This window comes from Neovison vison, chromosome 10 (genome assembly GCF_020171115.1).
Source record: "Neovison vison isolate M4711 chromosome 10, ASM_NN_V1, whole genome shotgun sequence".
NCBI classification, from domain to species: Eukaryota; Metazoa; Chordata; class Mammalia; order Carnivora; family Mustelidae; genus Neogale; species Neogale vison.
Genome location: NC_058100.1, coordinates 9254097 through 9279205, shown reverse-complemented (window position 1 = coordinate 9279205; position 25109 = coordinate 9254097). Strand labels below are relative to the sequence as shown.

At 40.9% G+C, this 25109-nt stretch overlaps 1 protein-coding gene across 1 annotated transcript in view; it reads left to right on the top strand.

Moving 5' to 3' along the window:
• Positions 1-24868, top strand: part of TMCO1 (transmembrane and coiled-coil domains 1) — a 44582-nt gene extending 19714 nt beyond the window's left edge. Inside the window, exons 6-7 of the mRNA XM_044266781.1 lie at positions 6207-6351; positions 24291-24868. Of these exons, the coding sequence (XP_044122716.1) occupies positions 6207-6351; positions 24291-24389 (244 nt within the window). The 3' untranslated portion in view covers positions 24390-24868. The remainder of the gene's footprint in view (positions 1-6206; positions 6352-24290) is intronic.
• Positions 24869-25109: the final 241 nt, after the last annotated feature.

The window sequence follows — 25109 nt, the reverse complement described above, 5'->3', positions numbered from 1 at the left end:
TGATGTGAACTGAAGGCAAATGCTTAACCGACAGCTAGTCAGGAGCCCCCATAACTACTAAAGTGTATATTTCCTGAGAACGTGGACATTTTCTTAGATAACTTCAATCCAGTTACCAAAATCAAGGGTCTTGCACCAACAAATAAAGGCTTCGGCCCAGATGAAAACGTCTTCTGCTGACTCTTAGGTCATAGTTTATTTTAGCCTGGGATAGCTCAGAGTCTTGTAATAAGACAGGCTAATAGCAATAACTACTCAGAGTGTTTATCTCAGTATTAACCTATCAACAGTGTTTAGAAAAAATAATTCACAATTGTGTGCATCCTGTTGACAGGGTAGTACCGTAAATCTAATTTTCAAAGACTATATTTCTTTAATGATGAGAGTGTTGGCATAAGGCTTAAGTCGGGAGAAGTCTTGACTTGTAAACTAAGTTTTGAAACATGGAAATAAATCATTTTGGCTTATGTTCGTTATTTACAGTAGGAGGAATTTGTTAGATTACCTTTTTAGAAGATTTTCCAGTTCTTTCATTCTTTTCTGTGTTTAAAACTAGAACTTGGTATACAGTTTTGATTTGAATCCATAGTTGGTTCACTTACTAAATGAAGCTAATATATTTGATTATAATCATAGAATCACATAACTACAAAGTGTTATAATGTATTTCTTATGTTTCTTTCTTCTTTGAGTCAGTAATCATTTTCACTTGCCTGCCTTTGATTTTTCTCCCTCCAGTTTTCAATTTTCTGTGAGTGTACTACATGAATATTTATAGATTTCAACTATTTTTAATATTTATTCGGGTTGAAAAGCTGCATGCCGTTTTTTTTGTGCCTCACACTGTGGGAGATAAAAGAAAATTGCACAGTCTGAGCCCTCACGCTGCTTGTTCCCTTCAAGTAGAAGAGACATCTCTATAAGAAATATTTATTTACTAGTTAAAAAGTTACTGTTCTTTTTTATGTGGGGGTCATTGTAACTTGTTGAAGATCCATTATAGAGAGAAATTTTAGAGAGAGAGAGAAGTTTTATAACAAGAACTCCCCACCTCGGTTGTATTTGCCGCTCCCTTGGGCTTCAGACCAGCCTGTCCCTGGGCCTCAAAGAGCCTTGTTTCTCTCTACGTTATTTTTGAGACTCACTTGGAACCTGTCATGTTCTCTGCCAAAGCATCGCTCTTCCTGATACTTGTGTGTCTTTCTTTTTTTTTTTTTTTTAAAGATTTTATTTATTTGACAGAGACAGATCACAAGTAGGCAGAGAGGCAGGCAGAGAGAGAGAGAGGAGGAAGCAGGCTCCCTGCTGAGCAGAGAGCCCAATGCGGGACTCGATCCCAGGACCCTGAGATCATGACCTGAGCCGAAGGCAGCGGCTTAACCTACTGAGCCACCCAGGCGCCCACTTGTGTGTCTTTCAGTGGCTCCCATTTCTGGTCAGCTAGAACTGAAAGCTTCATTGCTTCCCTCCTTCTCTTCCTTTCAGCCCACATTTCTTGTGTTTCCACCCTGTCCCAGATTCAGTGCTGGGCACCGAGTTATCTCTAACATTGTCAGTCCTTGGTTCCATCAGTTAACAGTTCCTGTTTATTCTGCCTCTCTGTGTCTTTCGAGTCATCCATCTGTCTGCCCATCCATCCCTCTCTCCTTCCCTCCTCCCTCTCCTCTTCATCCATGCTACACCAGCTCTTAGCATAGTTTCAGCCCATTGCCTTTCCTCGCTGCTATTACCCCTTGACCTTCGGCATGCAGTAGCTTCCTAGCTTCTCTCCATCCTCAGGGGCCTCCTGTCACTGCAGCTTTAAGTTGACCATCTCCAAAACACGTACCCATTGTCTAATAACCACATCTGCTCCTGATGGAATAGTAGCTGTGTGTTGGCCACTGTTGGCCTTTATGTGTGTTGCCCTTGTAATCTTAACAGCCTTCCGAGATGAGTATTACAGTCTTTGTTTTACTGATGAGAATATGAGACTCCAAGTTATTTAACTTGCCCAAGATCGTGAAGCTAGTAAATGTTGAGCCGGAGTATAACTCGTTTCTCTGACTCTAAAGTTCTTTCATAGCATCGTGCCGCTCAGACTCCTGACTTGAGTCCGGACTTCCACCTGGCGTCACCATGCTTTGACCCCAGCCTGTTCCAACTTTATTTCTTTTTACTGTTTACAAACTATTGTGTTCTGACTACACTGTTCAATGTTCCTGAGATACACATTCTTTCATGTGAATTTTAGAATCACTCGTGTATCAGCTTCCCTTTAAGATAATCCCATTTGAGTTTTGACTCAGATGTTATTTATTTTATATGTTAGTTTTGAAGTATTAGACACCTTTATAATTTTAAATATTCCTATTTAGAAACATCGTGTTTCTGCTAAGTCCGTTTTATGTGCTTTTGTAGTTTCTTTCCAAGTAAGTCTTGCATGCATTTTATATCTTCTAACTCATTACTACTGGCATAAAAGTAGGTTACCAATTTTTGTTACTTTATTCTGTAACTGACCATCTTGCTGAACTCTAATAGGGTCTGGTATGTTTTAGTTTGGTTCTCTAATTTTCTAGGTAGATAATCACATGATCAGACAAATAACTTGGTCTCATTCTTTCCAAAATTTCCCCTCCGTCCTGTCTTCCCTGCCGCCTTCTTCTCCTCTCTAGTTCTTTTTTTTTTTTTTTTAATTTTATTTATTTATTTGACAGAGAGATAGCGCAAGTAGAGGGAGAGGGAGAAGCAGACTCTCCGCTGAGCAGGGAGCCCAATATGGGACTCGATCCCTGGACCCCGAGATCATGACCCAAGCCGAAGGCAGCCGCTTAACTGACTGAGCCACCCAGGCGCCCCTCCTCTCTAGTTCTAAGTTGAATGAGAACAACCAGAACAGGGGTACCTGAGTGGCTCGGTCAGTTGAGCAGCTGCCTTCAGCTTGGGTGATGATCCCAAGATCCTAGGATCCAGCCCCACACTTGGCTCCCCACTGAGCCTGCTTCTCCCTGTCTGTCTCCCAGCTTGTGGTCTCATTCTCTCTGTCAAATAAATAAATAAAATTAAAAAAAAACACAACCCACCAGAAGAGAGTAAAATACTTAATAATGAAATAGTAAAGATAGTATAATAAAAATGGGGACCAAATGAATATAATAGTTGTATTGCTCCTTTGATACTTGTGAAATTTCTAGAGGACTGAGGTTTTCAAAGCCATATATAAGAATATGTGGGGGACAAAGCACTTCTATCATCAGCAGAGGCCCCACGGGCTTTCTCTGGAGGATTTTCATAGCATCGTCACGTGTGGACCATCTAACACTGAACAGCAGTCTCTCCTGTGGTCCGCAGTGTCCTGTGGATTTCCATTTTATTTTCCCACGCTTAAAGCTCTTGAGTCAAGGCCCATATCTGAAAAGCATATACTGTATAATGATTATTCAGCAACTGTTGATTACACTTTTAGGCCTTAGACTAATATTGAAATGCCTGACTATTTATGGAGTTCATCAGTACAAGATAAAATATCAGATGCCTTTTCTCAAAGCCATGGAGTTCAAAGAAGTCAAATACAGTATCTTCAGGAGGAAAATGTTACGAAAAACTTCATTATATTCAAGCTTCTTGTAGAAGGCTTCTATTGACAAGAAGGAAGACTGTTCTTTGCTCTTTGTTCTTCAGTATATTGTTTTCTTTTCGTCAACTTTCTCATTCAGAATACTGGCAACAATAGCTTTTTACTTGTGTTTTGCAATACTGGTGTGGAGGTTCCTGTAAGTGTTTTACTATTTATTCAAGTGCTGTTTGATTTTTTAATAAGACTTTATCGTTTTAGAGCAGTTTTAGGTTTACAGAAAAATTGAGAGAAAAGTACAGACATTTCCCATCTACCCTCCGCCCCATGCATGATTCCCCACTAGCAACTTCCCCCGAGGGAGTGGTGCACTTGTTGGAGCTGGCGAGACTGGGCTGGCACCCAGCCACCCGGAGTCCACCGCTTATATTAGGGGTCCCTCTTAGTGTACATTCAGTGAGTTTGGACAAATGTATAATGGCAAGTAGCCACCATTATGGTATCATACAGAGTAGGTGAACTGCCTTAAAACTCTTCAGCTCCGCCCATTCATCCCTTTCTCTCCCACCCCAACTCCGCAGAGCCACTGATCTTTTTACTGGCTCCAGAGTTTTGCCTTTTTCAGATGGTCATATAGTTTGACTCACGCAAGCGTATAGCCTTTTCAGATTGGCCCCTTTCACTTAGTAATATCCATTTAAAGTCCCTCCATGTCTTTGTGGCCAATAGCCCATTTCGTTGTAGCACTGAATAATATTTCATTGTCTGGATACACCGGTTTGTCCGTTGATACCTGATTTACTTCCAAGTTTTGGCAATTATCAATGAAGCTGCTGTAAACACCCGGGTGTAGGTTCTTTTGTGCGTAAGTTTTTCACTCCTTTGGATAGATACCAAGGAGCACAACTGCGCGGCTGTAATTCATGTTTTTGTTCTGGTCTTTGTGCTTTGTGCATTTAAAAATATATATTATTATTGTGTGCACACTAAAAGTTTTCATTGTTGTAGAAGTATTATTGTTGTGTGCACACCAAAAGACTGTGAGCACCTAAAAGTTACAGGTTATATCTCTGCTTTTTAAAAATTTTTTTTTAAAGATTTTTATTTATTTATTTGACAGAGATTACAAGTAGGCAGAGAGGCAGGCAGAGAGAGAGGAGGAAGCAGGCTCCCCTCTGAGCAGAGAGCCCGATGTGGGGCTCGATTCCAGGACCCTGGGATCATAACCTGAGCTGAAGGCAGAGGCTTTAACCCACTGAGCCATCCAGGTGCCCCATCTCTGTTTTTTTTTGTTTTTTTTTAAAAGATTTTATTTATTTATTTGACAGAGAGAGATCACAGTAGACAGGCAGGCAGAGAGAGGGAAGCAGGCTCCCCACCGAGCAGGGAGCCCGATGCAGGACTCGATCCCAGGACCCTGAGATCATGACCCGAGTCGAAGGCAGCGGCCTAACCCACTGAGCCACCCAGGCGCCCCAAGCTTTTCTCTTTTAGAAACAGTTCTCTTTTCTATTTTAGAAAAAGTAAAAAAGAATACTTTCAAACACTGATAGTATGTTAAAAGTTATCTGAGATTATCGTGTATGAATTTTAAGAATTGACTTTTTTCATTCTCCACTATATACTCCATGAATTTCTATTCAGAAATGTTTAGCCTGTTTAAGGTGTATGTTGGGAATCTTGGAAAAGAGGGTTTTTTAAATCTTCCTGGGTGGGGCGTCTGGGTGGCTCAGTGGGTTGAAGCCTCTGCCTTCGGCTCAGGTCATGATCCCAGGGTCCTGGGATCGAGCCCCGCATCAGGCTCTCTGCTCAGTGGGGAGCCTGCTTCCTCCTCTCTCTCTGCCTGCCTCTCTGCCTACTTGTGATCTGTCTGTCTGACAAATAAGTAAATAAAATCTTTTTAAGAAAAAATAATAAAATCTTACTGGTGTCATGGTTCAGAACCGTGATTCCTCAAAGTATGGTCTGGGGATTCCTAGAGCTCTTTGAGACTCTTGGGAAGTCCTTGAGGTGAACATTACTGCCGGAATAATTCTAAGATGTTATTTTCTTTCTTTATTCTTACTCTTTTTTTAGTGTACAGTGGAATTTTCCAGAGGGTTCAGGGCTTCATCATGTGTATCATTGCAACAGCCTGAATACTAAAGCAGCTATGAGAACCCAGCAGTATTCTATTAAACAAAACATTAAAGATATTTGCCAAAAGAAAAAAAAAAAAAAGCCTTTCTTTTTACTTTGTTTTAGAAAAGATAGTTATTTTTCATAAAAATATTTGTGTTAATATATAATGAATTTATTGCTACCTTTAAAATGATTTAGTAACTATTTTTTAACATTCCTCAGTTTTAATTTCTAAAGCAGTAAATAGTGATAGCTATAACCTTTAAACAATGTAGGGATCTCAATTTTTTATTGTGTTCAGGGCTTCTGATACTGAAAAAATTGAGACTCATTAGTTTAGAAAAAGATTGATGGAAAAATCTAGGCCCTTCCTTACATCCTTGTTCTTTAGGTCGCTTTTTAAAATATCATTCTTTGTTTTTTAGAGATCAAGGGACTTAGAGTTCTATTTCTGTCTCAGATTCTTCCCTGGAACTAAGAAGCTTGTCAGTCTTCCAAAAATAACAATTCTTTGTTTTTTCCTTTTTAGATTTGATGGTAGAGTGGTGGCAAAGCTCCCTTTCACCCCCCTTTCCTATATCCAAGGACTGTCTCATCGAAACCTCCTGGGGGATGACACCACAGACTGTTCCTTCATCTTTCTGTATATTCTCTGTACCATGTCAATTCGACAGGTGAGTGATCATATCCAGTCCTAAATATATACATTCTTCCTGCTCTCACATCTATATTAGCCTTTACTTCTTTAATACTAGAAATGATTTAGAATCCCAATGGATCCTCTAAAGCTGTTTTATTTTATTATTTTATTTACTTATTTTAAAGATTATATTCATTTATTTGACAGAGAGAGAGCCCAAGTAGGCAGAACAGCAGGCTGAGAGAGAGGGAGAAGCACTCTAGCCGCTGAGCAGAGAGCCCTATGCGTGGCTAATCCCAGGACCCTGGGATCACAAATCTAAGCCAAAGGCAGATGCTTAACCAACTGAGCCACCCAGGTGCCCCTCTAAAACTGCCTCAAATGTGTGTAGGTCTAGATTACTGATCCTTTGGGATGGGGAGTAGTCATAAAACCAAACATGGTTTTCATATCCCATCTTTAGAGCTCTTAGGTTCCTTCTTCGTCACAATCATCTAAAGATACAGAATGAAGAGTGGGTTTGGGCTTTTCAGTATCATTTCTTTTTTTCCTTTTCTTTTCTTTATCTTTTTTTTTTTTTAAAGATTTTATTTGAGAGAGAAGGAGGGAGGGAGAGCACAGAGGAAAGTTAGAGAGAGAACCAGCCTCTGTGCTGAGCAGAGAGTATGACGTGGGCCGGATCCCAGGATCCTGAGATCATGACCTGAGCTGAAGGCAGACGCTTGGCCAACTGAACCACCCCAAGCGCCCCAGTGTCATTTCTTCTGCATTAGACTCCAGTACCTTCTGTCACTTCAGGAACACAAATAAATGTAATAATTTGATGGTTTTAGGCTATTCACAGTTGAGATACTCAAGGTTATGTCACAGAATTTGCATTTGGCCACCATGATTATCAGACATTCGTAACGAAAAGCAGTGAGAGCCAAGACAGAGTAGAGATGGTTGGAAGAGCCCAGAGAGACAGCTTACATTTGATTAGTGGGGGAAGAGTCAGGCAGAAAGGTTCAGAGAATGAAGTAGTTTTTGAAATAGGACTTTAAAAAATGAGAGGGGTTAAAGTCTCTGGCTTAAGAACTTTCTATATTTCAGTTTTTGAACACATTGCCATTCAGCAGGCATTGCCATCGGGAAGTTGGCATATGAGACTTCTGTTTCTTCTTCTTCTGAGTACTGTCAATGGCAGCAGATTTTTCGGTTGGACTGGCATGTGAGAATAAGTAGGAAATGGAATTGTATTTGAAACTTGCAAAGATCTTCATGATCTTACTGCTTAATGTTTTCCCCACCTCATCCCTCATCCGGCACTCCAGCCATTCTTACTTGCCTGAAGGTTTCCGTGTCTCACGCACCCAGGCTGACTTTCTGCGAATGTTCTTCCTTCTCTCTGCCTGCCTCCCACCTCCTCCTTTTGTAGATTAAATACAGCCAGGTCTCAAGACTTTCTGGCATCATTTTCGGACAATTAACTGCTTTCTGAAGGATAGATGTGAGAGGAACCTGACAAGGTGGGGAAATACCAGAAGACTCTGAACTGTCAAGCAAAAAAACCCATTATGTTCTGAACTATTACAGCGATGAAAGAGGGGGGTGAAGTTGAGACATACATGGAGGTAAATCCCCAGAACTTAGGGAGAATGGCGGAACTAACAAAAGTCCCAGGTGTGGCTTTGGTGACCAGATGGAGGCTGGTCTCAGTAGGAGCCGGGGAATATAGGAATGGAGAGTAGATTGGTTCGAAGAGCTGTCGGCGATGTTCGTGGAGCAGCTAAGTGGGTCTGTCCACCAGAAGTCGTGTTCTTGTGTAGCTGAGGTGTTTACTACACCGTTCCAGATGCATCTGTAGTGAAGCATTTCATTTAGTCTCAGTCAGCGTGAAAACCAAGACAATGACAACATAAATCTCTTTTGTTGGTTTAGCAGAAGTCTGTTGATTTCCATAATATTGTTCTTAAATTTGATTATTTAAATCTGAAACTTTCAATTGCAGCTTATGTCCTAATACTATTAAAACAAAATGATGCTGGGGCGCCTGGGTGGCTCAGTGGGTTAAAGCCTCTGCCTTCAGCTCAGGTCATGATCTCAGAGTCCTGGGATCAAGCCCCACATCCGGCTCTCTGCTCAGCGGGGAGCCTGCTTCCTCCTCTCTCTCTCTGCCTGCCTCTCTGCCTACTTGTGATCTCTGTCTGTCAAATAAATAAATAAAATCTTTAAAAAAAAAAATGATGTATACATTCTACTCTCAGCAACCTAGAACAGTTCTACTTTAAGTCATATTTGGATATGAATACTCCGTGTGGTGGCTCACAGTAGTCATTTAGATGCACCATCTGCATTTGCATTGCTACCTAGAAATCCCTGTCTGAAACTGTAGAGTTTTTAAAATGAAATAAATGTTAAGAATGATCATTGAAGGGGCACCTGGGTGGCTCAGTGGGTTAAAGCCTCTGCCTTTGGCTCAGGTTATGATCCCAGGGTCCTGGGATCAAGCCCCGCATCAGGCTCCCTGCTCGGCGGGGCACCTGCTCCCTGCCCCGCCCCGCCCTCCCGCCTTGCCACTGTCTGTCTACTTGTGATCTCTGTCAAATGACTAAACAAAATCTTTAAAAAAAAAAAGAATGATCATTGAGGAAGTTCAGCTCAAGCTGGTCTTTAAATTCCTTTCTCTTATTTCAGAGAGTCTGGTAAAGTGGTTGTTTAGTAGTTAATTTTATCAGAAATGCTATGCTCATTACCGTGGTGGTTAGCAAATTTTTTGTTAAGGCCTGGATAGTAAATATTTGTGTATTTCCTTTTCAGGTCATACACTCTGTTGTAACTATTCAGCTCTGCCATTGTAATAGGAGAACAGTCCTAGACAGCATGTAAATGAACGAGTGTGGCTGTGTTGCAGCAAAACTTTATTTACAAAACTAGGCCAGGGGCCAGCCATAGTTTGCTAATCCCTGAAGGTTCAGGCAAAGACTGGTGTAACTACTCAGCTCTGTCATTATACTATGAAAGCAGCCACAGACAATGTGTAAAGGAGAATGACTGTATTCCGATAAACCTTTATTTATAAAAACAGGCAGTGGACTAGCATGGTATGCTAACCCCTCAGAACCACAGTGTACAATTTGTGCTATAAAGTTAAAACAGGAACAGTAGATCCTAGATTGGCACAGCTTAATAAAATAATTGCTTATTGAGTGTAGAGAAAGGGAGGAAAGGAGCACCAACCCCCCACCCCCAACACACACAGAGTCAATGTGTTTTGAGTCAAGAAGGATGCATACTCGTAACTTTTACTTCTCCTTTTCCCATTCCATGCACTGATACTAATAAGAGAAAAATACGGAAGAGCTAGAGAAGTGCGTAGCTAATATAAAAATGTTGTATTTGAAAGATTTCTCTTGGTGTGCAGTTCTCTTCCCCCAGATCAGTGGTGAGCCCTAACTGGTTGCCGCATCCTGAGTGTCGGTACTCATCTTGGGCAGTTAATTTTGTTACCCCAATTTTATTTTATTTTTTAAGATTTTATTTATTTGACAGAGATCACAAGTAGGCCGAGAGGCAGGCAGAGAGAGGGAGGGAAGCAGGCTCCCTGCTGAGCAGAGAGCTGGATGTGGGGCTTGATCCCAGGACCCTGGGATCATGACCTGAGCCAAAAGCAGAGGCTTTAACCCACTGAGCCACCCAGGTGCCCGTTACCCCAATTTTAAACAAGGTATTTTAACATATTAAAAGTCTTAGAAAAATCACCAGAGTCACCTACTTTTATCATTTTTATTTTACCAGTTGCATATTCTTTCTGTACCTGTCCGTCACTAATTGTTAGCATACGTATTAGAGGATTGTGAACTTCTATCCAGTCTGACATACCTTAGCGTTTAAAATGTTACTATGAAAATTATGCTTCTCTCTTTGAATTAAAATGCTTGTTAATTGGCTATTTCCATGGGCTTTTTTGTTTTGTTTTGTTTACTTTTTAAGGCCTTAGTTTACGTGGTAATTGTGAAGGTGCCTGTAAAATGAGCAGCCATAAAATAGGAGGCTTGCAGAAATTAAAATTATAGACATACTTTGATTTCCCCAGGGAAGCCATTCTTAGGCAAAAAAGTAGGCCACTTGGTTTCACATATATACTTGGCATAAAGTAGTTTTAAAGGAACATAATGAATTGGAGGTTTTTGTTTGCTTGTTTGGGGATGTAAAGAAGAGTGAGTGATGGGGAAACCAATATAGAATGACTCAAGTTTCCATAATGATAGGTCATATTCCTCATTATATTATTGGAGTTTTTATCTGGTTTTGTCTACTTGTTATTTTTATCTGTATTTTCTCCTTTCCTCTCCACCTCTTTCAAGGTAATGATTTCTTAATTGTCTACGTATACCTTGAAGTACCTATGTACCTATGTATAGTACATAGTATGTACCTGAAAAGTATCTGTCAAATGAATAGTAGATGCTACACCAAAATATAAATTTATAAACTTGGCAAACTGGGGTTATACCGTTTTTTATTCCCAAGAGCGACATATGAAAATGCATGTTTCTGCCAACCTTACCACAGAAATTTCTTTTGAGTTTTTACCCATCTGATAGATAAGAATCGCTACCTCATTGTGGCTTTAATTTGCATTTTGGATTGAGCATCTCTCTTTGTCTCAGAGCTGTTCATAAACTCTTTTCTTTCTTTGGTGGCAAGAGACTGTGTATGCCTTTTGCCTATTTCTCTGTTGGGTTGTTGGTCTTTTTTGAATTTCAAGCTCTTAGGTGGGAGATTAGCTTTCTCTGGGTGCTGTAAGTTGCATATAATTTTCCAGTTGGTCATTTGTGTTTCATTTGTACTTAACGGTAGTTTTTGCCACACAAAATTTTATTTGCTGGATTTTTTTTTTTTTTCAGTCAGATTTGTCTTTTATGGCTTTTGGAATTTATTTATTTATTTATTTAAGATTTTTACTTTATTTATTTGACAGAGAGAAACACAGCAAGAGAGGGAACACAAGGGCAAGCAGGAGAGGGAGAAGCAGGCTTCCTGCCGAGCAGGGAGCCCAGTGTGGGGCTCCATCCCGGGACTCTGGGATCATGACCTGAGCCGAAGGGAGACACTTAACAGCTGAGCCACCCAAGTGCCCCTGGAATTTAAATTATGGTTAGAAAGTTCTTCTGTACTCCAGAGTTACAAGGAAATTCATCCATTTTTCTATTAGTACTTTTTCGGTTTCATTCTTTGCCTTTAAATGATGAGCCAATCCATTTGGAGTTCGTACTGGTATACCGTATTCCTTCTGTGGTCTCTTCTACTTTGTCAACTTTATGTGATTTTTAGGAAGGAAAACATAAAAACAGGGATTCATTTGAGATCCCAGTTTGCTTGCTTCTTTTTTTCGAAGATGCAGAAGCCGGAGTGTCGAAAGAATGCAGTGAGGTGAATGGCTGGTCTTGAATCTGCGGCACGTCCCTGCCCGCAGCCCGGCAGTCGTGTCTGGAGCGCCTTTCTCAATGCACCTTTGAAACGGGAAGGTCCGTTCAGTGCCGGTGACAAGTGTGTGAGGGAGGCACTCCTTCTTTCTTCATAGCTTCTGTAGGTCCGAGATCATTCAAAACGTGCTGCTGTCATAGGGTGGGCAGGGCAGTGTGACCTGAACCCTTAGAGCGAAAGAACGTGGAGGAGTAGCCAGACGTCTAGATGTCATACCTGCGGGTGTCCGGGGGTTAGACTTGCCAGTGTGACTGCCTGTGGCGGCCGGATTCTGCAGAACTCCCCACCTAGTCCCCTCTCACCGCCAGACGCTACTTTCCCGTTTCCTGTATTCGGTCATTGCAGAGCTGTTAATCTTGCTCATTTGTTGTGTTAAAATAGACATAAAATTCACTATTGAACCATTTTCAATAGGCCAGTTCTATGACACGAGGTAGATTTACATTGCTGTACAGCCATCCCCGCCGCCCGCCTTTAAAGGTTTTCATCTTCCTACACTGAAAATCCTATAGCGACTCTCCATGACCCCTTCCCCTCAGTTCCTGGCCGCCACCATTCCGCTTTCTGTCTCTGCACATTTGACCACTCGTACTTGTGGATTTGATTTCACAGAAGTAGGATCATATAATATGTGTCCTTTTGTAACTAGCACGTTTTCAGGGTTCATCCATGTTGTAGCACATGTCAGAATTTCCTCCCTTTTCTGAGGCCAAATAATAGCTCATTGCGTATATATCCCATCTTGTTTGTCCACGTATCTGTCGGTGGACGCTGGGTCGCTTCCACCTTTCGCCCGTCGTGAGCGGGGCTGCTGTGAACACGGGGTACCAATGTCTGTCCGAGTTCCTGCTTACACTTCCGGGTACCGGCCCAGAAGTGGAATTGCTGGGTTGTGCTGCGATTTTATGTTGAATTTTTTGAGGATTTGCCAGCTGATGTTCACAGCTACTGCATCGTTTTAGCCAGCACTGTCATCCTAAGCCTTCAATTCTCCACCAGCTTGAGACCATGTATTAAAGGGTAATTTTTCATGTTTTCCTTTCAGTCAGTAAAACCATAATTTCATTCGCTCAGTGAGTAAAACCATAATTTCATTGGCTCAGGGTTAATTTTTATGCTAAACATGTAAAAACCATGAGTATTTTATGCAAGCTACCTCCAGCTTTGGGGATGGCCTTGCTTGTTTTAACAAGGAAGTCTTCTGATAGTAGTAAATGAGAGTCTAAGTCTAGGAGAGTGAGAAACATTTGTTATTAGTGCCTTGAAAGTGTTAACAGTTTAATTGCTGAAGTAATTACTTTGACCACTGGGTTTCCTGAATTTATGTTTTTAAAGTTTTTTATTTGTGAAAGATTATGACTATATTTACACTTGTCAGTTAATTACATATCTACAGGGTTAACGAGAATCCACTTCCTTTACTAAATGTGAGTGATGGTATAATTAAACCAGCCAGCTCTATTCCCTTCATGACAATAGTGCTCCCTTATTATGATGGGGGCATAATATTAGGTTGATTTAAGGGCATCTCTCTGCTTCAGTCATCTTACCCTATCCTTAAGAGATCATTATCACATTAGTAATAATTCCTTGATAGATTTTTGTTCATTTATTCACTCAACAAATTTGAGCACAGATATATCGTATCAGGCTCTGTGCTGGGTGCTTAGTATACAGTTTTAAACAAAATTGGCATAATTATGGGCCTTGCCCTCGTGAAACTTTTGTTTCTTTTGAAACGAAAAGGTTAATTTTTCTGCCTATAGCTTCACCTACAAAATTGTTATCAAATATGAGGGTATACAAATCCAATTAAAATTACTTCTATTAGTCATTCAGAGTAGAAGCAGAGGAAACAAAGATTGAACTTTGGATCTAAACTAACAATTTTTATGATGTGTTACTAGTTCACATAGGTATATATGAATCTGGTTTTCATCTAGTACATATTTTTTCCCATGCTAGGATTTTATTAAATAATTCACTATTGCCTTAAGAGGGTTCAAGGGAAAGCAAAAGTAATGCTATGCTGTTGATGAAATAGATTTTAAGACACTTCAGAAACTTCAAAGTGATGGGGAGAGAGGAGGAATGCATTGGAAGGTTGAGGAGATACAGTGTTTGGAGGTAAAACATCAGTGTTTGAATCTTGTTGCCTCTTGGAGTCTCTGTGAGTCTCAGTTTTCACAAAGGTAAAAAGAGGTTGGTGGATAACCTTACCATGTTAGGATAATCAGAAGACAATGATACAGAATGGTAGCAGTTCTTAGGGTCACATTTTTTGATGGATCAATTAGTGCCCCCTCCTTTGGGGTATTTTAAAAATTTAATATTTATTCCCCAGCCCAAGATAGGATAAAGTTGCTTTTTTTTTTTTTTTTTTAAGATTTTATTTATTTATTTGACAGAGCTCACAAGGAGGCAGAGAGGCAGGCAGAGAGAGAGAGGTGGAAGAAGGCTCGGGCTCGATTGGACGCTGAGATCATGACCTGAGCAGAAGGCAGAGGCTTTAACCCACTGAGTCACCCAGGAGCCCCAAAGTTGCTTTTTATAGCTGGAATCAGAGTGATATGTCACTAACTGAAAATAAATCTAATTACCTTTCCTCATTTTATCTTTTTCCTTTTTTAAAATTTCTTAATGCTTAGTGATTAAATGATTATCTGCCTTGACCTTCACACCGCAACTGTTTCTTTTGTGTGAATTTGCAGCAGCGGAAATGGTAGGTCTGCCAGCTTCCAGCGGGGGTGTTAAGTCAGTCCCCGCTAGTGACGGAATTCAAGAATAGAAGGAAATTTCCTTAATTCCCAAAATTAAAGTGCCTGCTTTTTAAATTTTCTTCTTCTTATGAGCTAGCAATAGATTGTGTAAATGGCAATCTCCTCTATAAAAAGTACTCTAATCTCAGGAAAAACCCAAGCAAACTTACCTGGTAAACAGCTAAGGGGAAACTGGCCTTGTCTAATGAATTTATATGACTGTAAAACTTATGAATGGAATTCTCTGTCTTTGAGAGCAGGATTAGTGGTTCTGAAGAAGAATGGAAGAAAGAGTTTTATTTTCTTTCTTTTGTCACCCGTATCTTAACATGCAACTTTATGTATGTATGACTGTATCTGCAAAAGTATCAGTAAGAATTCGTCATTGTCTCTTTCAACAGGTATATGCGCTCAGGAGAGTGATTAAAAATAAGTAGATTTTATTTTTTTCACTCTTGGGTTTCTTAGGGCAAAGAATTTTGATACGCCCCGTGTGTGTATAAAAGCAGGTCTCATTATGTCACGTCAGTATATCTTAAAGCCATCAAAATGAGAAGACCCAAGTGCCTGTGGTCTCCTGTCCTCATCATTAACATATGCCACTTTATTCAAGACTCAGAGCTCAGTTCATTAATGTCGGTACAGCTCATCTACAAGCAGAGTGTTTTCATTTTCAGTACTTAGCCTCAAGTCAGTCAGAGAGTGCGGGCGGTTCAGAAAAATGAGAGCTCATTTAGTAAGTGAGAAGAACAGATGATTGGGTATTACCTTAACCTGATCTCTTTGTGAACTGTTTCAGTGCATGAGTTCAAGGCTTTATTTAGAATATTGCCTGTCATTGCTGAAGATTGATTCAGTCTTTATACAGTGCCACAAGTTCTTTGATGCTGAGGATAGAGCGTAAAAAGCAATGGTTTCTACCTTTGTAAAACTCAAAATCTGTGTGGAAAGACAGACCCATATGTAATAGGAGAGTATGATTGATGCCTTTTGGGGTGTGTGTGTGTGTGTGTGTGTGTGTGTACAAAATGGCATCAGAGGGAAAAAAAGCATGCTTTGGAAGCAAAATGGCTAAGGGGTGAAACTAAGGATCTCTGCAAAGGGGCCATTTTAGTTAACAGGATGAGGAGGGCTTTTCCAATCTTATCAGAGCATCTTTTTTTTTTTAAGATTTTATGTATTTATTTGATAGAGCACAAGTAGGCAGAGTGGCAGACAGAGGGATAGGCAGAGGGAGAGGAGAAGCAGGGAGCCCGATGTAGGGCTCTATTCCAGGACCCTGAGATCCTGACCAGAGCTGAAGACAGACCGACTGAGCCCCCCTGGCGCTCTTTATCGGAACATTCTTGGCATTGGGAGTGGTGTGAGTAGAAGCAGGGAGGCCTGAGAGTGTGTAGCGGATATAAGACTCCGGAGTGCAGAATGCTTGGCGAATGCTTGGCGGAGGGTAACGGGAGCTGAGCGCGCCGCTGCTTAGTGTCAGCCCCTCCCTGGGCAGCGTCGGGTGATGCCTTTGTCTCTTTTTGTCTCTCTCTCTCTCTCTCTCTCTCATAGTGCAAGTCTGCTGATGCCAAGTACTCTTGATCTTCATTTATCTAACATATTTTTATCTTTATTCCTAAAGGATATTTTCACTGGTCATGGAATTCTGGGTTAACTGGGTTTTTCTCATTTGTCTGTTTTAATCCTTTCAGCATTTTAAAATGCCTTTCCACTACCTTCTGGCCTCCACTGTTTCTGATGAGAAGTCCTTTGTATCTCCATATCCCTGTAGATGATGTGTCACTTTTCTCTGGCAGCTTTTAGATTTTTTTTTTTCTTTAAGTTTGGTTTTCAGCAGTTTGCCTGGATGTGCCTACCGTATTAATTTTTTTTTTTTTAATGCTGCTAGAGGTTTTTTTTCCTGCCCGACCATTCCTTCTCTCTGCCTTTCTGATTCCAGTTTCTTTTTTTTTTTTTTTTTTTTAAGATTTTATTTATTATTTGTCAGAGACAGAGGGAGAGAAAGCGAGCGAGCACAGGCAGACAAAGAGGCAGGCAGAGGCAGAGGGAGAAGCAGGCTCCCTGCCGCACAAGGAGCCCGATGTGGGACTTGATCCCTGATTCCAGTTTCTTACATGTTTGTCTTTTCAGTATTGTCTAAGAGGACCCTGCAGCTCTGTTCAATTATTAAAAATCTTTTCCTCTCTGCTCTTTAGATAGGATAATTTCTGGTTAATCTGTGTTTAGTTTACTGACTTCTCTGTCATCCTTCATCTGAGTTAACCTTAAGCGTACACAACGATTTTTAAATTGTGATATATTGGGGCACCTGGGTGGCTCAGTGGGTTAAAGCCTCTGCCTTCAGCTCAGGTCATGATCTCGGGGTCATGGGATTGAGCCCCGCATTGGGCTCTCTGCTCAGCAGGAGGCCTGCTTCCCCCACCCCCGCCCCGCCTGCCTTTCTGCCTACTTGTGATCTCTGTCTGTCAAATAAATAAAATCTTTTAAAAAAAATAAATAAATTGTGATATATTATTTTTTAGTTTCAGAATTTCCGTTTGACTCTTTTTTAGCTATCTTTTTGCCTTGCTGAAATTTCCTATTTCTTAATTTATTGTGAACATACTTTAAGCCCTTAAGCATAAAGCATATTTAGCTGCTTTTTTAAAAAAAGATTTTATTTATTTATTAGAGAGAGGCAGCGCTCAAGCAGGGGTGGGGAGGGGCAGAAGGAGAGGGAGAGAGAGAATCTCAAGCAGATTCTGCACTGAGTGCAGAGCCTGATGTGGGGCTTCATCACATGACCCTGAGATCATGACCTGAAAGAAACCAAGAGTCAGATGCTTAACCAGATGTTTGAGCCACCCAGATGCCTCTGTTTAGCTGCTTTAAAATACAGACCTTATCTACTGATTCCAACATTTGGATAATCTGAAGATTGGACTCTGTTGCCAGCTTTCTTTAGTATGGGTCAGGTTTCTTGTTGGTGTATCTAATTCTTGTGGATTGTATCTTGGACTTTGTTTCGACAGGTGGTAGATACTCTGGATTCTGTTATACTTTGGAAGAGTGTTCAGTTTTTTAGTTAAGCAGGCAGTTACCTTGGCACTCAAAACTTCAGACTCTGTCTTCTTTGTGGTAGGCAGTACCCGTACCTCCGTTATTTTAGTCTCTGTTGGGGTGCTTGAAGGCTGCCTCACGCTTGCCTAGTTTGAGAGATTTGGGCAGAGTTTAAATGTAGTTTTGAACTTCTCCTCTGTTAACTGTTTTTCTAGGATTTTCTCACTCAGTTTTAAGCTGCTGTAGTCCCCCAAATCCCGCTCTTTGGTTCTTCAAATCAGGGAGACTTAAGTTTTGTTCTGAGTCTTAGATACCCCACTCTGTACCAGCCACCTCCTACTGTTCATTATAGGATTAAAAATACATACATATATACATACATACATACATGTATAACATACAAACATACATCTTGTCTTCCTGCACTGAACTAAAACTCAGAACATTCTCCTTGACTGATCCTCAGATAAAGGGCTAACCGGGCTCTCAGGGGATTTTCATTGGAAAGACAGTTAGGTAAGAGATGGGGATTTGGACTGTTCCTTGATCACCTGACATCCCCCTACCCCCTCAAAAAAAAAGACCTTTATTATAAGCAAGGCCTTTAGACATCCTAGGATGGAAAATATTTATCAGCATTACAAAGGAAGTGGTATTACTCTAGTGCAAATTTGATGTTCTCCTATTCCTTTCAGAATTTTGATTTCCACTTTGCAAGATATATGTTGAAATCTGCAGTATAATTTGTTACAAGATAGTCACGTTCTAGAATGCTAGAGCCACAGGGACTTTGGCTCCTTGAAAGTGCTTGATGGGAAGCTTGGAGGGCCCAGCAGGAGACTTCAGGCCCCTCATGGTATTTTATCTGTTTTCTGTAGTGGGTTTTTTCATGAGATTTGTGTTTAAAGAAAGGATTCTGTGGCCTCACGGGTTGAAAGTGATTGATCTAGTCATCCCCCTTCTTCCCAGGGGGTTGGGCAATGGAGATACACTAAGGGGAGAACACTGCCTTATTGCTTCTTTGCCTGGTTTGCCTGGTTTCAGGTACCCCTGGATACTGTCATTGGTTCCAGTAAATATTTCATCTCTACATCATTCTCCGAAACAGCTATTTAGATAGAATGTGAAAACCCTGGGGTTGTTGGGTGGGGCCATCTGAGGTGATCGGATTTCTATACAGCTTTATGGATGTAGTAAAGATGATGTTATGGGAACTTGATGAGAAATTGTAATCAATTGGAAGTGAAGGCTGGTTGCTTGTGCCAGAGAAACTAACAAAGAATAAACTGAGGATTGCCATGGCTGTTATTTTAGCTAAATGACTAAGGAATAACATTTAGCAGAATGTGTTTATGGCTAGTGACCTGGGTCTTCCCAAAATATCCAGTTAGCAACCAACAACTTCCTTTTCTTGATCACCGGTTCTCATCCTTTGCAAAGAGGAAGGAACGCAAATCCTGTAGTGGTATTTTTCTGGGTTTCCTGCCAATAGAAGTCATGATTATGGGAAAATGTTTTTCCTTTGTTTTTCCCTTCTGACATAAAACTCCTCAGTTGTTACCCTATTACACAGGACTGGACAGAAATTCAAAATTATTGTTTTATATTTTTCTATAGCCTTACCAAATCTAACTGTATTTTGCATGTATGTTAAGTATTCTTCCATATCATCTTTATAATATATTAAAGTTTTTTGTCTTTTAGTAAAATACGTATTTCTAAGCTAAGTCTTACTAAGAAGGCCTAAAAAATCGGAGGAGAGTTAAGAGATTATGGGAATGCAGTCAGGTCAAGTTTAATAGATAAAGTTGTTGAAAGGCATAACAGAGATAATATCTACAACAGTATCTGCTACAGTGTCATGCTCAGTAAGAATTTATTGAATTGCCATATGACAGTTTACTCTTTTCCTCATCTGCATGTAAGGATAACAAGCCTGCGTCAGTTGTTGTGAGGATTAAATGAGAACATGCATGTGAAGGACTTAGAACAATGTCTAGCACTTTGAGAAAGCACCCATAGAAATAGTCACCTTTAGTTTATTTTTTAAAAATTTTATTATTTATTTGAGAGAGAGCACACACACACAAGCAGGAGGAGAGGGAGAAGCAGGCTCCCTGCCCACAGGGATCCTGATGTGGGACTCAATCCCAGGACCCTGGGATTATGACCTGAGCTGAAGGCAGACACTTAATGGAATGAGCCACCCAGGTTCCCCTTGCCTTCATTTTATTTTTTTAAATTTTTTAAAAAGATTTTATTTATTTATTTGACAGAGAGAGGTCACAAGTAGGCAGAGAGTCAGGCAGAGAGAGAGGAAGGGAAGCAGGCTCCCTGCTGAGCAGAGAACCCAATGTGGGACTTGATCCCAGGACCCTAATATCATGACCTGAGCCGAAGGCAGAGGCTTAACCCACTGAGCCCTTGCCTTCATTTAAAATTATCCTGTTTATTTTTATTTTTTTTAAAGATTTTTTAATGTATTTATTTGACAGAGAGAAATCACAAGTAGATGGAGAGGCAGGCAGAGAGAGAGAGGGAAGCAGGCTCCCTGCTGAGCAGAGAGCCCGATGCGGGACTCGATCCCAGGACCCTGAGATCATGACCTGAGCCAAGGCAGCGGCTTAACCCACTGAGCCACCCAGGCGCCCTTGCCTTCATTTAAAATTATCCTGTTTAGGGGCATCTGGGTGGCTCAGTTGGTTAAGCATCTGCTTAGGTTATGATCCCACAGTCGTGGGATCGAGCTCCAAGTCAGACTCCGTGCTGAGTGGGGAGTCTCCTTCTCCTGCTACCCGCCCTGCTCGTGCTTGCTCGCTTGCTCTCTCTCAAATAAAGAAATAAAATATTTTTTTAAAGATTAAAAAAAATTATCCCACTTAGCAATGTTTCAAAAAGTTGGAGGCAAGGAATGAGAAAAGGGTATATGAACTGCTATTTTTTATATATCTTTATAGTTTTTATAAGCATTTTGTGTAGACTATTTTTTAGAGTAGTTTTAGGTTCCCCGCAAAATTGAGCGGAAGGTACAGACCTACCCCATCTTGTTGCTGCCCTGGCGTGTGTGTAGTCTCCCCTTCACCCATGATGTCCCCCAGCGCCGGGGTGCTGCATGTGTTCTAGTCCTCGAGCTTACCGCCACGCATCATTGTCAGCCAGAGTCCCCAGTTTACATTAGGGTTCACTCTGGGTGCTGGACGTTCTGTGGGTTTGATTTATGTGCATTTACATTTTTAAAGACTTCGTTTATGTATTTGAGAGACAGCACGGCGGGGTGGGGGGCAGAGGGAGGAGCAGGCTCCCCATTGAGCAGGGAGCCCAACGTGGGGGCTCCATCCCAGGACCCTGGGATCATGACCTGAGCTGAAGGCAGATGCTTCACCCGCTGAGCCACTCAGGCGCCCCTGCATTAATTACTTAACAATGTAACATATTCTTGTGCTTATATATAGTCTTTACAACAGTGTTTTTATAGGCCAGGCGTGCTACAAGATTATTTTTTATTACTAAGATAACCATCTCTTAAAGAGTGGTTTAATAGAGGAAAATTATACTTTGAGTTGTATGTCCGTTCACATCCTGACTTGTAACCTGTCTGTCTCAACATTCTCATCTCCAAAGCGAGGATACCTGAGGCCTGGCATCCAGTCCTTAGGACTATTTGGAAACTTTAAGGGGCATGGAATGTTGGATGGTATTAGTACTGTGGAGAGAAGGGTGATCTCTTTTCTTTTACCCATCTTTTTTGCATCTTGAGAGCATCAGCTCTCTCCTACACCAAAAAGACTTCACAGACAGGGAAGCAGAGAAAATTTTATCTAAGAAAACCCATCAAAAGACCTGGGTTCATATGGGAAACTATAGGAATTTAAACATTGTTTAGAATTTCACAAGGATAAGATTGCATGCGGTGAATAGAAAGCATTTACATTAAAATATAGACGCTTGAGTAATGAACATTGACAGACTTAGTGTTCCCAAGGGAAGCCTGTGCTAAGAGCCGCAGGAGAACGAAATATGGAGCTGCCTGGATCGCCGGGAGCCGCAGCCTGGCCACGGAAGTGCGTCCGTTTAGCATTTTTGTTGTTCGAGCTCTTGCCATCTGCAGCAGTGGACTTGCGTCCGGACGCAGGTCATTTAGATGTTTTTATTTCATAAATGAGACTGTCAGCAGACTACCCTCCAATGTTTTTCCTATTTTCCTTTGAGTTGTGGTCTTTAAATTATAGTAAACATGTAATTTAAAGAGCACCAGAGGTTTCATCCTAGTTTTTATCTCTAAAATGCTAAGGACTCACTTAATTGGCCCCTGTCTCTACGGAATAACTGATCAAGGATGTCTAGTATGTTTTGTCTAGACTGTATTATTGTTTGTTAACTAGACGGATGTGTTTATCAGCAGCTGATTCTGTAATGTCTTATTTTTTCCAATTTTATCTTTAAAGTAATTTCCTGTAATGCCTTGCTTAATGCTGCATATATTGTAGGTGGTCAGTAAACACTTACTGATTAAATAAAAGAAATTGGAAATTAGTGACATTATATCATTTGTTCTTATTGTTTTGTGCACCTTTTTAGAAGTAGGGATGAAGGAGTTATTTTTATTACAAAAGTAGTACATTCTCCAGCTTTGCTAAGGAGAAGCAGCCTGATCTAATGATTTTTTTTTCCCTTAGCTTTTTCCCAGATTTCTTTTTAAAGTAAACCACAGGGGTTTGGGGGATGGAGTAGCTGGTGATGGACATTGGGGAGTATGTGTTACAATGAGCACTGGGTGTTATATCAGACTGATGAAACATAGACTTGTGCCCCTGAAACAAATAATACACTATATGTTAATTATTAAAAAAAGCAAAGCACAAGCTGCAGTATTGTGAGTGTGTGGACTGATGCGTACGAATGAATGAAGTATTTTTTGATAAATATAATTTGAATGAGTTCTTAAAGTTGTTTCTGCGTATTTCCATATTCTGCCGTATTCTGGCGGTGTGCTGTGTCAGAAATGGGAACGCTCAAGTCTGTAGCGCTCCTCATTTCTGAGGATGAAGGATTGGGGGATTGTATGCACTTCAGAAAGGGGTGGATGTGGGTATTGTCATGGCGCATTACGTGCCCTGGGTGCTCGGTACTCGGTGACTACGGCGTGCATCTGCGCGCGCCCACCTGCCCCCCGTGGGGATGGAGTGTGTTCTGAAGACCAGAGCTTCAGCTCCTGCTGTGTGAGAGAATCCATCCGATCCTGAAGCCAGACACATGGGTTTTAATTCTAACTTTGCTCTTCATTTAAACTTTGTAATTTTGGACAAACCATCACACTCTTCCAAGTTCTCATTGGAATTCCTCAAAACAAAATGAAAGAATCGAGCAAGAGGAAGTAGGTGATCTTTAAGGCCTTTCCCTCGAATGAATGCTGTACAAAATCTTAACACCTGAGGCACCTGGATGGCTCAGTGGATCAGGCCTCTGCCTTTGGCTCGGGTCATGATCCCGGGGTCCTGGGATCGAGCCCCATATCGGGCTCTCTGCTCGGTGGGGAGCCTGCTTCTCCTCTCTCTGTCTGCCTGCTTCTCTGCCAACGTGTGATCTCTTGGTCACCCTCTCTCTCTCTGTCAAATAAATAAATAAAATCTTCAAAAAAAAAAATCTTAACACCTGACCTTTAACTGAAGCTCTCCGCATTCACAAACCCTCTCACTTCCTGCTTTAAAAAGGCGTAGCATTTAGTGCCCGCATCACAGTCTCCACTCATGGTTTGCTCTCCAGTACGCCCATACCTGTCTCTTCCTACCAGGTGAATGAGTCATTGCTTTTCAAGAGCCTCTGTTTATCCTAAAACTGTTTATGCTGGTTTTACATGTTGTTGTATTTATGTCATTTAATTTAATGTTACAGTAAGTAATAAAATAAAAATATAAAGTGATTTTTATGAGAACTACTTTAATGAAGTGAATTTAAAAAAAAAAAACCTGCTGAATTGGCTATAATGAGACAAGTGAAAAGATGAGGGGAGGTGCTAGAAATCTAGGAGGATTCCGGACTCAGATTGCTGTGCAGGAACCTAAGCCCTTAGCACTCAGAAAAAACTGAAAGTGAGCATTTCAGTTTCAGCTTTAGGTGGTGCAGTAATGACCAAATCCAGCTGATGACCCGTACTGAAAGAAAAGGACTTGCTGTAAGAAACAGCTAATGAATATACTTTATATGCTTCATGTTGAAATAAAAGATTACTTCTTTTAATGATTCTCCACTTGAAAAAATCAGCGTCTTTGGTTGTGGACCAAGGTCCCATTAGGTGAGAGGGCTCTTACTGCCCTGTGATCTCCATCATGTTGTAGGTCTTTTAAAAAGTGACACCATAGTGGGAAGCTTGGGTGGCTCATTTGGTTAAGCGTTTGCCTTCGGCTCAGGTCATGATCCCAGGGTCTTGGGATAGAGTCCCACATCGGGTTCTTTGCTCAGCAGGGAGTCCGCATCGCCCTCTGCCTGTTGCTCCCCGTGCTTGTGCGCCTTCTCTCTCCATCCGACAAATAAATAAGCCTTTTTAAAAAAACTATTAAAAAATAACATGGTAGTAGTAATTGTCCTTTTTTAGGTCATAGTGGTACTTTTAACTTATATGCCTTCTGTTCATATGGGATCTATGTGAAACAGTCTTCTCTCTGTCTCATATTAAAACCCAGTTTTAATTCTGTTTTCTTCACAGAACATCCAGAAGATTCTTGGCCTTGCCCCTTCACGAGCTGCCACCAAGCAGGCAGGTGGATTTCTTGGTCCACCCCCTCCTTCTGGGAAGTTCTCTTGAAATCAAGAACCCTGTAATTCCTGTCATTCTTTTTAAACATTCAGATTAGACTGGCAACTATTTTGTAGCAAGAGCCATAGACAGCCTTAGCACTTGGGCCACTTTCTAGTTCTGAGTTATTTCTAGACTTTTTGGATATGATTCAAATGAGAATGGCACCCAGCAAGCACAATAGTACTTTCTGTCACAGATTAACTTTTAGAAAAATAAGTTTGTTGGTTAGATAAGTTCAGGCAATGTTTATGTAATGAGAAACAAATAGCATCTTTCTCTGCTTGGCTTACATGAATATTTTCTGTGGGACCGACTCTCAATTCTGTGCTGTGTGCTATGTACCATGGAAGTTGGCCCTCCATGAGCATTTAGAGATCTGGAAGAAAAACTTAGTTTGTGGTATCTTAATTGGAACTATTTGTTGTACATCGTTTCCAAGCCAAATACAGTACTCAAGATCAATAAAGAGGCCAGAATTTTAGCTATTTCATCTGCAAGGTGAGATCTGTTCTGTACCACATTCCTAGATACGTGTTTTTAGTAATCTGAACATAAACATTGGCCAGGAAGGGCTAAACTAAAAGTTTTAAATGTACTATTTTATCATACTTGTCTTATAAGCTCAAAATATAGAGTTGTCCTATTATAGGAAGTGGGAAACACTAGAGGAAAGAAAAGTAACTCACGGGAGTATAAAAATGAGGGTCCTCGGCGTCCCTTTATACC